This window comes from Puntigrus tetrazona, chromosome 11 (assembly GCF_018831695.1).
Source record: "Puntigrus tetrazona isolate hp1 chromosome 11, ASM1883169v1, whole genome shotgun sequence".
Taxonomy (NCBI): Eukaryota; Metazoa; Chordata; class Actinopteri; order Cypriniformes; family Cyprinidae; genus Puntigrus; species Puntigrus tetrazona.
In genome coordinates, this window is record NC_056709.1 from 16,269,331 (window position 1) to 16,285,154 (window position 15,824).

The window sequence follows — 15,824 nt, forward strand, 5'->3', positions numbered from 1 at the left end:
CTGCGTTCGTTCCCGCATAACCGCTGTAAAATAATTGTGGTCTGTGAATACATTTATCTGTGGAAGGTAATAGAGTGTTGTGTAACAGAAAGGTCTACTGATTGTTATTCGTGGATGACTGTACCCCATCCCACCGGTGCGGAAGCGCTGCTGGAAAATTGAAGCTCCTAAATAAATTTGCTCCTAAAGCAGGATTAGGCTCACCGTTTCGCCATTTTAATGAGGCTGAATCAATGGAGCGTTCCGTCCATATAAATCCCCATTGGCCTGCTAGAAACCGTTTCTTCAGACTTAAAACCTCCAGGCCTATTAGTTTGCCGGCCGTGAGCCGCAATCAGCGGCGAGCAAGGGCTTTGATACGTCCCCGCCTGGCTGTGCAGGTTCCTCTCAGCGCTCCTTTCTCTTTCGTCTGATTTACGGCACATTACAAAGCTCCTCTCCCCGCCTCTTCTCGTTCACCTCACATCGCTAAACGCATCTTCACCTGGCCCCAATGCAGCTATATTTATGCAGCACGTAACGGACTAATGCGGTTCATCTGCCCTGCTAGATGAAGATGTGTGAGAAGACTCGGAGGAGGTGTTAACCAATAGAAAAGCTCTTTGATTGGGTAATTGGTTTGCTCATGTGTGCCGTTAAGAGCCCCGTGACGCGCTCTAAATGCTCACAAAGACATGATCAATGCAAATGGCATGCTGAGGGTGAAATTCTGAAGATGGAATGATGTTATTAGTGTTTTCATTTTGATATAGATGTGTAAAAGCCTTTCTATAGCAAGAACTGCAGTTGTTTTTTCTTTCTGTTCACAGTCGAAAGAGATGGTCGACACGACCTGACATCATTGCTGGTTCAGCCCATATCTGCCTCCTTAGCGAAAGTGCTGCTCTCTGCCCCCGCCACGGGGCAAGGAAGACCCTGCGTCCCCATGGCCATGCCCTCAGCCTCAGGTAAGCCCTGGGCCAGAAACAACGCCTACTGCACTTACCGTAGCTGTCAACAGACAGCCCTCTTCAGCCTCACACAATATCACTGCTTATAGCCCTCAAATCACACACGTGAGACCTTCTGGCAATGCTTCACAATGACTTTCCATAATCAATTAATCAATCACTTTTATTTATATAGCGCTTTTAACGATACAATTTTTTTTTATTATTATTATTTTATGTAATTTTTTTCAGTTACAATATATCTAATTTAATATGTATAACTAAAACGAGTATTTATTTATTAAATGTCACAATTTTTTTATACATTATGTATTTTGCATATTTTCTTAAAAATAACTTTTTTTTTTACATTTTATTTTTAAAAACATATTTTTATTATTATTACTTTAGTATTAATAAATATATATATATATATATATATATATATATATATATATATATATATATATATATATACACACACACTATTATACTGCATTGTATGTGTGTGTATTGTCTTTACATTTTTCAGGAAATATTTTATCTTTAATTACATTTTTAAATTCACATTTTTGAAAGGTTGACACCGTGTGTGTGGGTGTGTGTGCATTGCGTCTATGCAAAAATCAAATTAGTCATTTATGCATTATAGTAAAAACCTATCCCTGGTCTCTCCATTAAAATGCAAAACAGACCTTTAGTTATTACACATTCTGAAATGGCATGAATCTAATACAGTATATACGATATACTGATGTGTTAAAGGAACAGTACAAAATAACTAAACTAAAAATATCTAAAAAATAAATAGATAAATGTTATTTTTTTTAAATAAATAGTTATTCGACTGCTTTTTAACTGTTCTCTGGACAATATTCAAATTATTGTCCTGTGTATTCCACAAAAGAAAGAAAGTCTCAGAAAAGCATAAGTGATGGAGCAAACCATCTCTTTAAGCATTGTTTAATGCTATTAGGAAGTGTTACTGACTTATAGGGTTTGGGTTCTCACCCTACGATCTTTAATGGCATTCATATGATTGTCTTTTTTCACTATTTCAGAAACCGATTATACTGCCATTCTGTTAGTGTCTCTCACGCTTTGTGATTTTTTTTTTCCTTATGTGTGTTAATCCTTATGTCTCCACTAAGCTCTGAAACACAATCTTTTGTGCCTGAGATATTCATTAGTCTTCTCAGTCTCATGCTTCTGCCGGGGATTTAACCATCAAAAGCAGCTGTGAGCACATGACGTCAGTGTTCCACCTGCTGGCGGGAGGTGATATGACACTCTTTAGCTCCAGACGAGAGAGGTCGTGCGCTCCGAAAGCCAAGGCTTGTTGATTTATGCTCGGCAGTGCGAGTGTAACTCTTGAGTGTGGTAAATTACACAGGCTTTACGCATCATCTTAAAGCCGCCCTCTCCGTGGCCGCCCATATCCAAGGCCATTACCCACATCAGTCAGCGGGTGCCCATGGGACCTAATTGAAACCATGAGAGTAAGACTGGTCAGCCATCTTACAGCCCTCGCTCATGTAGAGCTTTCAGGGAGGTCAAATGTAACGTTGAATGTGGTTCACGGGAGCAGCGGTAGATGTGCCGCAGGCTAAATAAAAATGACTGATGGAGGAGATGACATGTATCGGAACATAATTGGATTTAAGTGAACAAACCTGCAGGGAAAGGTCTTTCACGTGGGATGATGCTTTTCACTGATCAATGATGAATGTACAGATCTGTAAGTAGAAGTCATTGGCACAATCCAAAATGTGCCCATTTTTATTTTATTATTTTTACATAACATGTTTTTGGGCATATGTCACGAGCAGTCTGCTGTGCACATGTTGCATTATTTATTTTTTTTTCTAATATTTATAAATGTTTGTTTATGCCCGAATTCATTCTTAATCTTTAGCCATTCTTTGCATGTGAACGTCTCTCAATTATGTAACAAAATATCAAAACGGGTGACGTTTTAAAGAATAGCACGCAAGGACATTCGTTCATGTTTAGACAAAATTATAAATAAATGAATGAATACATTATTTAATTAATTCTGTAAATTATATATATATATTTTTTAGACATGTATTTGCGATTTGATCACATATAAAACAAAAAATATTGTCTACATAATATGTGTAATGTAGGAATCCGGAGGCGAGCGGATACGACCTTATTAAAAAACCTGGTCAATTACAGTTTTTTTCAATTGCTAACAAGCATTTACCAATACTTAAAATACTTTTTCTAAACTCTTAACACAGCAACACACTAACATCACACAATTAGCCAAATTGTTAATTTTCTGGCCAAAACCATGTTTTGTTAAATAAATACAAACTCTCCATTTCAAAATGCTAAGTACCTTTTTCTACATATACTAACTCTATCAAAACACAGCAAACCTGATTCAAAATTGAATCATTCAATCAAAACATTAGCACTAGTTTTTAATCCAACAGAAACATATAGTCAATCATAACACATAGACTGACAAAATGCTAACAATTAATTACAAAAATCTGCATTACTTCGTGTTTTGGTTTGACCTGGGTAGAACATACAATATGACATCCATTTAATGCATTTAATCCATTGCATGTGTGTGTGTACCTGGTATTTATCATCTTATGGGGACAAAATGTCCCCACAAAGATAGTAATACCAGTAAATTCTTACCTTGTGGGGACACTTTATTTGGTCCTCATGAGAAAACAAGATTAGAAATTTGAGAGTCCCCACAAAAAAATGGAAACCAGTGTTTGTGTATGTGTGGATTACTGTAGGGCAGTATGTGTACAGCATAGTTGAGGACTCATCAGTAATTTATGAAATGTAAAAGAAAAGTGACAGAATTGCTGAAGTAAATTAGCTAAATGAAATTGCTGTCAGTGATCCAAAAAAAAACAAAAAAAACAGGCCTTTGGCCTTTAGTTAAAAAAAAACAAAAAAACAGACAAAAAACAAAAACAAACAGAAATAAAGTTCTAATCTATACGATCTTCAGCAACTGGCCACATGTTCTCATCGACATCACATCTTATATTTTCTCTTGCTATGCATCTGGGATAGAAACGTTTAGCATGCCTTATCCACCCTTGGCAGTCTTCAGCTGAGATATCTCGGCAGCCAGCCTCCATGGCATCAAGGAGGGACATCTGATCATGTGGTCTATGATCATAGACTTTCCACCTCCAGGCAGAAAAAAATGGGACTGAGGAAAGGAGAGTACGGAGGAAGAAAAAGAGAAATCATTCTCAGATGGGCTGCAAACCAATTTGTGATTGCATGTGAATGGTGGAACGCTACATTGTCCCATACAATCACAAATGTCCTCATGTTTCCTCCTACTTGTTCCCTTTCTGCTGCTGGTACCAGTTGTTGGTGGAGGTCCTCTAAAAACAAAAGAAGGCGCTCTGTGTTGAAGGGACCAATCTGGCTTTTCTGCAGGACCAAACCAGCACTTGAGATTGCAGCACACATTGTGATATTTGCTCCTCTTTGACCCGGAACATCAGCAGTGGCCCTTTTTCCAATCAGATTTCTTCCTCGTCTACGAGTTTTTGCCAGGTTAAATCCTGCCTCATCTACATAAATGAATTTATGTGGTGTCTGATTAGCCTCCAACTCCATAACTCTCTGAAAGAAATCAAACACATGATGTTTAAATGCTTTTCACTGTGTGGGTATGTTTACTTGAGTAGTAATTGATAGTAGTGGAAAAAAACTGTAGAATAGCGTAAAAGAATTGGATGTACTGTATAGGCACCTGGACATATTGGTGTCGGAGTTCCTTGACCCGCTCACTGTTTCTTTCAAAGGGCACTTTGTACAGCTGTTTCATTCGAATTCTGTGTTTGTTCAGAGTTCGAGTGATGGTAGCCAGGCTGATGCTTTCCACATTCTGGAATACCAGGTTGTCCTGTACAATTCTGGATTGAATTTCTCTGAGTTTTATTGCATTGTCAGCAATAACCCACCCTACAATGGCATGCTCTTGGTCCTCAGTGAGCAGTTTTCTTCTTCCCCCAGAGCAAGGAAGTCGTTGTGTTCTTTAGAGGAACAAAAAAAAAGTACATATTTGTATTTGTATCTTGGCAGCCAACAGTTATTGTGACACATTACAACTGCAATTATGGCCCTCACGAAACTCATTGCTTACCTGTTGGTTTGTTGAAAAATTCGGATAATGGATGCCACAGTTGACCGTCTAAGATTGGGCTGGACTCTTTCACCTGCCTCTCTCAATGACAGACCATGGTTTATCACGTGGTCAATAATAGTGGCTCTTATTTCATCTGTAACAACAGCTCTTACTCTTACAGCTCTTACTCTACCCCTACCTCTTCTACCTTGTCCCGGTCCACCTTCTCCTCTCCCTCGTCTACCTTGTCCTCTCCCTCGTCTACCTTGTCCTCTCCCTCGTCCAACTCTTCCTCGTCCCGACATCTTCTTTCTTTTTCAGTTTTTCTGTTGTTCTGTATTGTTTTGAACAAAAACCAGTCCAGAAAGTGTAAAAATCCATGTAATCCATTACTTGGAATTAATCAATAAGATTGGAATCAGCTATCTCTTAATTATCAGTAATTAAAATAATTATTATCAGCTCTTTTAAGCTGCTGTTGTTGCAGAAGTAGAGGCTTTACAATATAGTTAGAGTTTGGAACATTAGCTCTTTATTTTTGACATGCTGTGTTTAAGCATTTGTAAAAATGATAAGAAAGATCCATGATTTTGCTATGGGGTAAACTTGTGTAAAAAGAAAATGTAAGCATTTTAAAAATGTGTTAATTTAATAAAAAGTTGTGTGAAAACAACATGAATTGTGTTAATGGTATGGTTACAACAAACGGATGTTGTGCTAATTGTGTTTAGAGTTTTGAAAATGTGACTAGAAATTGGACAAAAGGATGTTAGCAATAGAAAAAAACTGTAACAGACGGGGTCAGACATAGGCAAAGAGGTGTGGAACTGGCAAAACACAAGAATGGTCAGGAAACAATTAAGCAAAGCTCAATCCAAATGGGCTACAAGATGGCAAATCCAGTAATCGGGCAGGGAAAACCAGGGGAAACCAGGGAAAACCAGGGAAAACCAGGCCTCGTAGAGCAGTTAAACAATACTCTGCAGTTTGGTCAAAAACTGATCCGATCTTAAATAAACAGGATAACGCGTTAACAAGGGGGCGGAGTTAATAAGTTACCGAGGGGACTAACAATGTGGGCAGGGAACAGGGAAAACGGAAACAAGGGGGAGGAAATGCTTCAAAATAAGAGTTCATGAACACTAAGACAGGGGGAGCATAGACTGAAATTGTAACAATATGTTTGTATACTGTATTATTATCATTATCATTGTGTGTATAAAACTATTTCAAAAATGATAAAGTTGAAGAGAAAAATGAAGAGAAATTATTTGTAACATTTTGTAAAAAAAAATAATAATAAAAAAAAATATATATATATATACACTTTTTCAGTGTTGATGATGAATCACACTTTACAATACATCTCTCTGTCTGTGCTGTCAGAAAAAAAAAAAGAGTTTTCACACCGTTGGTATTCTGAGTTATGCGATACAGCATGACAATTAGTGGCACTACACCAGCAAGCACTTGTGATGTTTCCTGATGTACGCGTAAATCTACAGACACTTGTACGTGTTAGCTTCATCACATCCTAATAGGTGTCAAAACCTGCCATTCTGTCCATATGGAACATGCATATGCACATGTGCACACAGGCGTCCACCCCCACATACGCACACAGAAATACGCTGAGCTCTGAATCGGCTCTCAGTCTCTCCCTCCCTCTATGTGTGTTTGTGTGAAGGGAGACTTTTGCTGCAGATTTTAATGGGGGTTATTAGTCTCTAATTCCTACCATTGAGTAAAAGTCGCTTCTTATCTTTGCATGGTTGCCCAGGAGACCCCATCGCTGTGGCTGAGCCGTTGTCTTGGTTTGATAGAAAGTAAAGGATTTACGGCCCCAGCGACAAAACGAAAGGAAATGGGTTTAAAGAAAAATCTTGAAGCTCCAAAACAGACATTAAAGAAATTGTTCAACAATAAACCAGAACTGCTCATTATTTACCCACCCTTAGGTCCTTCCAAATTCTTTTCTTCTTGGGAACTTGAGAAGAAATTGGTGCATATGTTTATAAAGTAACTAGTGTTGTGGGTAGCTCATTACAAGCAATGCAAGCTTTGTGCGCAGATTACTTTAACTATTGCAGTAAAGTAACATTACTTTTTAATTTAGAAGGAAATCGTTTTTTTTTTTTTTTTTTCTTCAAATAAGTAACACCACTAACTTAGTTTCCCACATCTTCACTGCTCTCATGTTGCCATGTTGAGAGAAATCGGGGGTACAGTAAGTGCACAGGAGGTGTTTGCACAGTGTGAACAAGATTATAAGACTACTGTAGTTCTAGACTAAATAGTTCAGGAGTCAGAGGATCCAAACATGAGGTTTTTATTCGCAAATAGGGTTAAAACAGGCAGGGCAAAGCACCAGCAAACAGCGTAATCCAAGGCAGAGGCAAAAGAGTAATCCAATATATATGCAGTGGGCAAGACAGGCAGCAATCAATCAAAAAACAAGGAAACGGTCCAAGGATCAAGAACACAGGCAAATTAGAAACACAGAAAGGGTAAACATGGAAACAAGGAATGGCTATTCAATAATCAATAATCTTGGGTGAGTGTTAACATCTTTTATACTAGGCCAAGAGAAAACAACAAAATCAATCAGAACATAACACACAGACAAGTTTAGCACGACATGATCACGAGGGGCAAGGAACTCACAGAACATGGAGTCAAGAGAACATTGACAAATTTGATTTAGCTGTGAAACAGAAGACAAATTTTAGCTCAGTTCATTTAAAGTTTTGTTACTGTTCAATAGGGCCACTGCCCATCAAATTGGTGATATTATTGAACGTTATGTCTTCTAGACATAAGCAAGTCAAAAGTGAAAACGGCAAGGCATCATCAGGTGCCAATATCATCAGATGATTTTTTTTTTCTCTGTGTTCCACTGGAAAAAGAAAGTCACACAGGTTTGGAACAGCATCAGGATGCATAATGTTTTGATTTTGGGGTAAATGCAGGCACATGCTTATGGCTCACTTCTTTGCTTTAAAGGCATAGTTTACCCCGAAATAAAAATGATGTCATTACTTCTCCTTATGTCGTTCCAAACCCATAAGGGCTTAAGAAATCTTTGAACGCACTTCTGAATATATTCAAGGGAACTACCAGATTCAAGGCAAAGAAAGATAGCAAGGGACATCATTAAATAATCCATAACATCAGTGCTCCAAGCTTAATTTTATGAAGCTATGAAAATACTATTTATGTCCAAAAAACTAAAGTAACTAATTCATTCAACAATTTCTTCTCTTCCGTGTCAGACTTTGATGCACATTCATGACAGTACCACAACGCGGTGTTCTCACGAGGATCATGTGTGCTTGAAACTTTGCCTTTGTGAAAGTCTGTCAGTACATTTATACATTTTTAGATCTGATGCCAAATTTTGTCTAAGCATCCGCTTTGAGCAGTGATGTGCGTCTATATGTTATGACAGCACTGAACTCGGAGGTTGCATATCTGTGCTATTACGGTCTCTTTCTATTTCCAAATCATCTCTAATGGAAATGCAGTGAAATGTAGTCAGACAAACATATCGTTGCAACTTTCATGAACTACCCTGTTTTGATGAGTCACTGTCTCAAGAGTACAAATTGGTAAGTAGTGCACACATTATGACCCATGATGAGCGCAGCTGGGCACAGATGTCTTTAAATGGTTTTATGAATCTGTTTTAGTATTTAGAACATTTTTAAATGAAAAATTTTTTTTTATAAAAAATATTTACGAATATGTGAAATGTTTCAGTTCGACATTTCACTTAGGTTTATGAAAAATCGTGCAATGCAGACTAAAAATGTAAGTTATGAGCGTACTTCTGGACCCATGCACAAGTGTGTGCTTGTCACTTTCCAACTCTGACTGGAACACGGGCCGCTACAACCTGTCTTCTGTCACCAGCCCGATGTCCAGCGATCAATGTCTGCCGAAAACCTGCAGCGGCAACACGAGCGCCATCGATCCCGCAGAGAGGGAGGGACGCCTCTCCCCCGGCTCTCTCCCACCACTCCAGTTCTCTTCTCAGTCTGAAAGCTCCCAGCCGTGACCCGCTCCAGGCCGGTCCCGAGCCTGCACCTCTCTTCCATTAACCGGATCAAACGCTCTGAAGCTAGTAATCTGTGCTCTATTGATTGGGCCGAGCTTTGACCACTCCAGAGGTTTCAAATCATTTGTTTCCATCTGTCTCCCCTCTTTCATTCCATTCCCTTTCAATTAAGGCTCACTGTATCACTAAAACGTGCTCTAATTGCGTCAGCGCCTCCTTGCCAGGGAAATGAGACATTAGCCGCAAAAGCGCATACTATGCGAGCGGCAACTCTTTGCATTTGACTCCGTTTTTAGGAGGCCGGTAATGCATTGTCAGTGGCTTTGAAAAGATCTAAAATGCTTCGACATAGTCCTGAATGACATTTATTCATTATTGTGTGTGAGAGTGTGTTTTGTTCCAGTGGATCAGGCGGCCAGATCCATCATCCATTTATTCACCGTAAAGAAATCAAATCAAGATAGGGTCCAAATATATTAGTGCTTTCTATGAACGTCTGTGGGGCTTGTGTTCCCCTCCTCGCTGTGCTCCAGATGAAAACTCATAGTATAATAAATTTCTATGCAATTACAGCTCGCTGGCAGAAAACGGTGTGGAATAGCTTTATCGAAACACACCCGCTCCTTTAATTATGACGCTATTGATTGCGGCGCGTAGGTAACCCGTCCTATATCGGTTTTGCTCTCTCCATTTCCCACCTCATGAGAAATAAAACACACTTGTGCAGTGCTCCGAATGCTGAATGATGGCTTTATGGTATGAAATGTGGCTTGAAATAATGGTAAAACTATTGTGCGCTTTACTAGTAATTATATACTTTTTGTTTGTTGGCTTTGACATAACGTCTTGTTAGATGCGGGGTTAGTGATAAAGAGCTGGTTATGCTGACTTAAGTCTGAAGGGACAGTTAACAGATGTGTGCTAGGAGTTAAAATAGTATTGTCAGGATTTACTAAAGACTCACAGTGATGAATTAGCGCTGAAAAGGCATGGACACAGTTGTATTTGCACCATTACGGAATTTGCACCCAAAAAGCATGTCTTTAACTAGTTTGGGTAACACTTTTTTTTTTTTTTTTTAAGTCCACTTTAGACTTTCTAATAAAAGTAAGCAACTTCGCAACTACATGTCAGCTAGCAGTAATTTTAGCAAGTATACATTGTCTAATATCTTCTAACACTTTATTTTGGTGGGTTCACAACAGACAACACACTGACTTTGTTTCTCATAGTCAGTATGTTGTTGTGTAAAGTGTTAGAAGTTATTAAGCACTGATTAGTATTAAGTTACTAAGTCTACTGATACTCCAATAACTGCTAGTTGAAATAACTTTACTTACTGTTAGTAAAATGACTATCGAAATGAAGTGTTACCAAGCTTTGCAAGTATGCAAACTTATTCTGCTAACCCTAAACCTGCCCTAACTGTGAGTTTGCCACTGTAGTTAAATTAATTAATTAAATGAATGATTGTTATTTTCAATTCGCTTCAGGAAATAAAAGACGACATGGAACACTCAACTAGTATACACATAATACCAGGGTTATTAAAACTCGCAACCCTTCATTTTTTTGCTTTTGGGTTCTGTTCAACGTACTGTGCTTTTTTAATTTCTTTATTCTTTATTTGTAACAACACTAATTCGTGCTTCGCTTGAATTTTCGCGTCGTTTATAAATCAAAAAATGAATAAAGCAAAAATGTCCTCACTCATCGCCACTGTTTTGAAACTGCATTGCCGCTCTGTTTAGTCATTACTAAAATATATGAACGCACTTACGTACATCTTTTAAGCGTGACAGTGACCACTTACAGGTGAAGTCAATAACACTGATATTATTTAAATGTGAACAAAAGCCTAAATGAAAATCAACACGCATCTAATTTAATTTAATATTTTCTTAAATCGTAATTTTCTACTTTGTAGGTTTAACAAATGTAACACATTTCCTCAGTTCCCTTAAGTTGCCCCCGGTTTGCGTGTTCACCCTGGTTGTGAATCGGCTTCTTCTCTGGTCTGTGGTTCGTGTTCTTCATCGCATATGAGCTCCAAGTTTTTTTTATACAGTATATACTTCTAAGGAACATCTTATTCAGGGTCTTTTATAAAACATGAGCCCCTGCAGCTTTCGACTTCTTCATTCTTTTCCTACAAGATCACTTTTTCACTTTGCTCACGCAGAGGCACTCACCTCTCTCAATAGCCGGTAACCTCTCATACCTATTGATGATTAATGGGCAAATCTGTCACACGGCGACCCGTGTGCACGCCAGCACTTTTAAACACTCCCTTACAACTGCATATACATCTTCTGCTCTTTACCCAAAGTCATTTGTGCTGTTGTCAGGGTTGATAAATGGGGTTTGTGGGACTGTGTGAAGCCCGCTGAATTTTCTGAGTGAATTTGATTACTCTCAAAGAGTAAAAAAAAAAACACATTTGTACACATCAGCGGCGTTTTCATCTTACATCTGAGGTACCAAACCTCATCTTTATTTCCTAATGTTCACATATACAGGAAATAATAAAAAAAAAGCCTCTTACTGTGTACATTGCACACCAAAGCTGATGCATCTGCCTGCGATCCTGAGGCTTTCATGAAAAGGAATTTTCAATTCCATCTCTGTCTTAAACCAGAAGCTTGGCCGCTGCAGGATTTTTACATCTCCATGTTGGCTCAGCGATGTCGCTGTAAGAGCCTGAGACAAAGTGGCTTGGGATGTGTACCAGGGCCAGGTGTTTCTTCTTTTTATCTGCTGGGATATCAGCCTCATTGATATTCACTCCATCACACCGAGCCTTTATGTGTAATTGGTAAGAGTGTGAGCCGAACAGTGGCGGCACATTTTTAAGCTGCTCTGATGGTGTACACTTTCTCTGCAACACGGAAATGCGTGGTGAAAGCAAAGGCTATCTGCTCTGTCTTATAATAGGAGGCGATTTAATAGAGAAGAATGTGCAAAAAATGCTCGTCTAGTTTAGATTTTTTTTTTTACTTTGTTTCAGCCAAAATATCTAAAAATTCTTAAATCATGAAGTAAAAAAAATAGTATTTTAATATAATGAATATTTTTGGTTCGTAACAAGCAAAACTGGGTTTTTTTACCTGTATGTAGAAAAATGCACTTAATTTTGATTTGTTTCTTTTCTGAAAAAAAAAAAAAAACTGACCCTTCGCTTGCATTTGATGCATGTATTATTATTATTATTGTTGTTGTTGTTGTTGTTGTTAAATATTAAATTGTACTTTTGTAGATTATATAATTACATATATATTATATACATTTCATAATTAAAATATATGTTGTTGGATTTAGTTCCAGTATTTTTATTTTATTGTATTTTTTTATATCCTTTTCTGTGCTTTTTGACTGATTGAAGACTCAATCTCTTTTCCTTTTTTTTTCTCTTGTAGCTGCATTTGAACTTTTGGACCTGTCAATGTCCCATAACCTTGACTAATTTGTTTGGAATTTCTGTTTGTTCCTCAGCAAGAAAAATCATAAATCTAACCATCGAAAACCAGGCATCCTTCAAGAGTGTGCACAACGTTATTGGATATCTCAAAGGCAAGACCAATCCAGGTAGGTCAGCACAAAACCAAAACAGTGCTTTTGTAACCCGAATTTTACAAACTCAAAAGGGCTTTTTGCCATAGTTAATGCAAGATTATTTCATTTAAAAAAACGAATCGCTCTCATTTTATCTGTGGTATTGCCAGCGTGTCCCAGGCATGGTCCTAAACCGCTGCGCTCTTTGGTCTGACATAACAAAGACACAGTGCTTTGTCACAGTGCTTTATTGTATTTGTGATAGCAGAGCGAAACAAGAGTGCAATCTAAGCATTCTCTCCTTCATCCGCTGAAAAAGCGCAAGTCCAGGGGGCGAATAAAGCCGAATCAGAGCCCACGTGCTGAAACAGCCCTTTTTCCTCCCAGCGCCATGACAAACTAATCTCTTAAAACAACGTCGGCCGCCACTGTCCAAATGCAGGTCACTTGGCTGCCGAAAATAGGCTTTTAATTACGGACCACTATTTTCACCTTCAGGATGATTTAATCGTACGTCTGATGTAATGAAAGCGTTTAATCTTTCACCCCGGCCCCTATGACTGTAAAAGTCACTGTGTCCATGCATTTAAGCCCACCGTGATTTACTTCCCAGATTTACGGCACTCTTTTCCTGTCATAATTGGTCGCCCAACCACTAATTACATATCGCAAATCTCGCGGAGGCGTTCTTCTACTTGACTTTTTGTCTTTTTATAACATGTTTACCTTTCATTTATCTGGCATTTGACTGTCTTCTTTATTTATCACGTCGATGTCATTTTAATAACTTCCCTTAAGACCGCAGCGGTACTCCAGAGGACAGGTGGGTTATATTATTCCTTAGTTCTTTGCTCTTGTCAGCTCGATGAGTCTGTTTCTACCCTCGCTAGCTGTCAGTCAGAGGTGGCCCAGTGCCGCTTATAGCTCACGGTTAATTGCACGAGAAATTGTTCCTTTTCTGGTTTGTATGTTGTTGATGCATGTGAAGGTGTGCAAAACCAGGGGAAGCATAACTATAACTCTGTGTGTACAGTGCACACAGATTTTGTTTCTAAAACAAATCCCTCATGCTCACCAAGGCTGCATTTATTTGACTGGGAAAATACAGTAAACGGTTTTTGATCACAAAACTGACTTTTCAGCAGCCGTTCTACAGAAGTAATTCTAATATGTTGCCTTCACTTCATTTAATCAAGACAAATATATTAGGTTACACTAGCAAATGTATCTATTTAAAATAAGACAAGGTTTTTAAAAAGACAAGGTTCCTCCTAGTTTTCATCAAGACGCTTTACCCATGCAGTTGATTGACCCTCCGCCTGCGTGAACATGTTTGTCGGTGCGTGAGAGTTTGTTTCTTGTTTTGTGTGTAAGTGTTCCCGCTCTGTTTCCCCTTGTAGATCGATATGTACTGGTTGGCAGTCGTCATGGCAGCTGGTACGAGGGTGCGTTGGCGGACTGGGGGAAAGGCTCTGCAGTCATGACTCAGATCATCGCTTCCATGACGGCTCAAACCCGTGCGGGCTGGCAGCCCGACCGCACCATCGTCTTCTGCTCCTGGGGGGGAACCTCATTGGGCAACATCGGCTCTTTTGAGTGGGGGAAGGTAATATTTGACTATTCCGGTCCAGGCTCACTGGAAAAAACGTGCATGTGTTCACATCACTGCTAAATGACTGTAGATTTTATAAACCATTCAGAGTGGCGTCAAACCAATAAAAATATTGGGCCAGTGTTTTTGTTGCTGCACTGTAAAAATGGCTGTGATACTAACAGAAAACAACTGTGAAAATGCTAAAGTAAAAACCCGTTGAATGGTTAACAGTAATTTACCGTTTAATTATCAGGGAAACCTGACACTAGCCACGTTTCTTCTTAGTTTTTCTTATCAGTTATGGTTATTTGGGTTGTATGTTATATCTAATGTTTATTGTATATTTCACTTTAATGAGTCCTAGCATGATGGTGTTAGGCGTTTGTGTGAATGACACTGTGCATGTTCCATATATGTTACTATTCAAAAGCTGCTTGTGATGAGCTTTGGTTCATCACGTGACTTTCTCCTCACCACTTGCATTTGATGGTTATAAGTGTATTTCTAAAGGTACAAAACAGAATTCAGTACTTTAACAGGTTGGTGTATTAACATTATATCAGTTCATGAAATTATGGTATTTAACTGTAATTTTAACTTAACACTAAAAATGTTGTTACCATATTTTTTTACGGTAAAATTCCGGCAACCACAGCTGCCAGTTTTTTACAGTGTGGTATCAAAGTTAGGAAATTAAATGGCTGGTGAGTTGCCAAAAATGGTTAATGCTTCATCGCGCCTACACTAAACCTATCCAAACCAATGTCGTCAGAAGCAAGCGGGAGATAAAAACACATTTTTCCCCACTTTAGCTTGTTTGAACAAGTCTTTGAGCTCTTTTATTGAGACTTTTTTGTTTTTCTGGTTTTGTCTCAAAAGCTTTGATTAACAAGTGCAACTCCGTACTGGGTGAACGTCTTAGGTTTACCATGTCAAAAAAGCCATATATATATATATTTTGAAGTCAAAGTGTTTGACTTCATTTCCTAATCTTATCAATAGTATGCCCCTTTAATCATAATCATCATAGTGTGAAAAGTAAAAAAAAAGGTTGTTGGTGTTTTACTGCCTCTAGTTTAAACTTCAGCTGTTCACTGTAGCCAATTGTATGTGCAGGTTTGCTTTTGGAGTCGAAGCATGGTACTGTTATTTTAAATTCATTTATTTATTTAAAAATAAACAAAATATCAACATGGAAAGGGCAAATGATGAGCAAGATCCATCCAGGTGACTTTATAGCCACCAATTTGGATATAATCTTCATATTTTAGACGTAGATAAAAATTGCTTGAATTTGTGTAATACATCATAAATATTACGTGACAGAAGCATCTGTCAACAATGTGCAGGGTCGAGTTTAGTAGTAGGTCAAAAGCACTTCTCTTTTTCACTTCCTCAGTTTGACAACTAAAGCGATGGAGGAAAAACAAAAATAGTACAGATTAGCCTTGAGCAGCCATACAAAAGCTTGCTAACATGATCAGCAAGCCATGAAGATTCAATCAGACAGATGGATGATTTTGGAGTGTTAATGAAATTATTCTG

The 15,824-nt window shown here is 38.3% G+C and overlaps 1 protein-coding gene across 1 annotated transcript in view; it reads left to right on the top strand.

Annotated features, from left to right (window-relative positions):
- The window catches only part of LOC122354637 (inactive N-acetylated-alpha-linked acidic dipeptidase-like protein 2), a 192,444-nt gene that overhangs the window by 116,022 nt on the left and 60,598 nt on the right, over positions 1-15,824 (top strand). Inside the window, 3 exon segments of the mRNA XM_043252897.1 lie at positions 810-947; positions 12,626-12,718; positions 14,086-14,291. Coding sequence (XP_043108832.1) covers positions 810-947; positions 12,626-12,718; positions 14,086-14,291 — 437 coding nt within the window.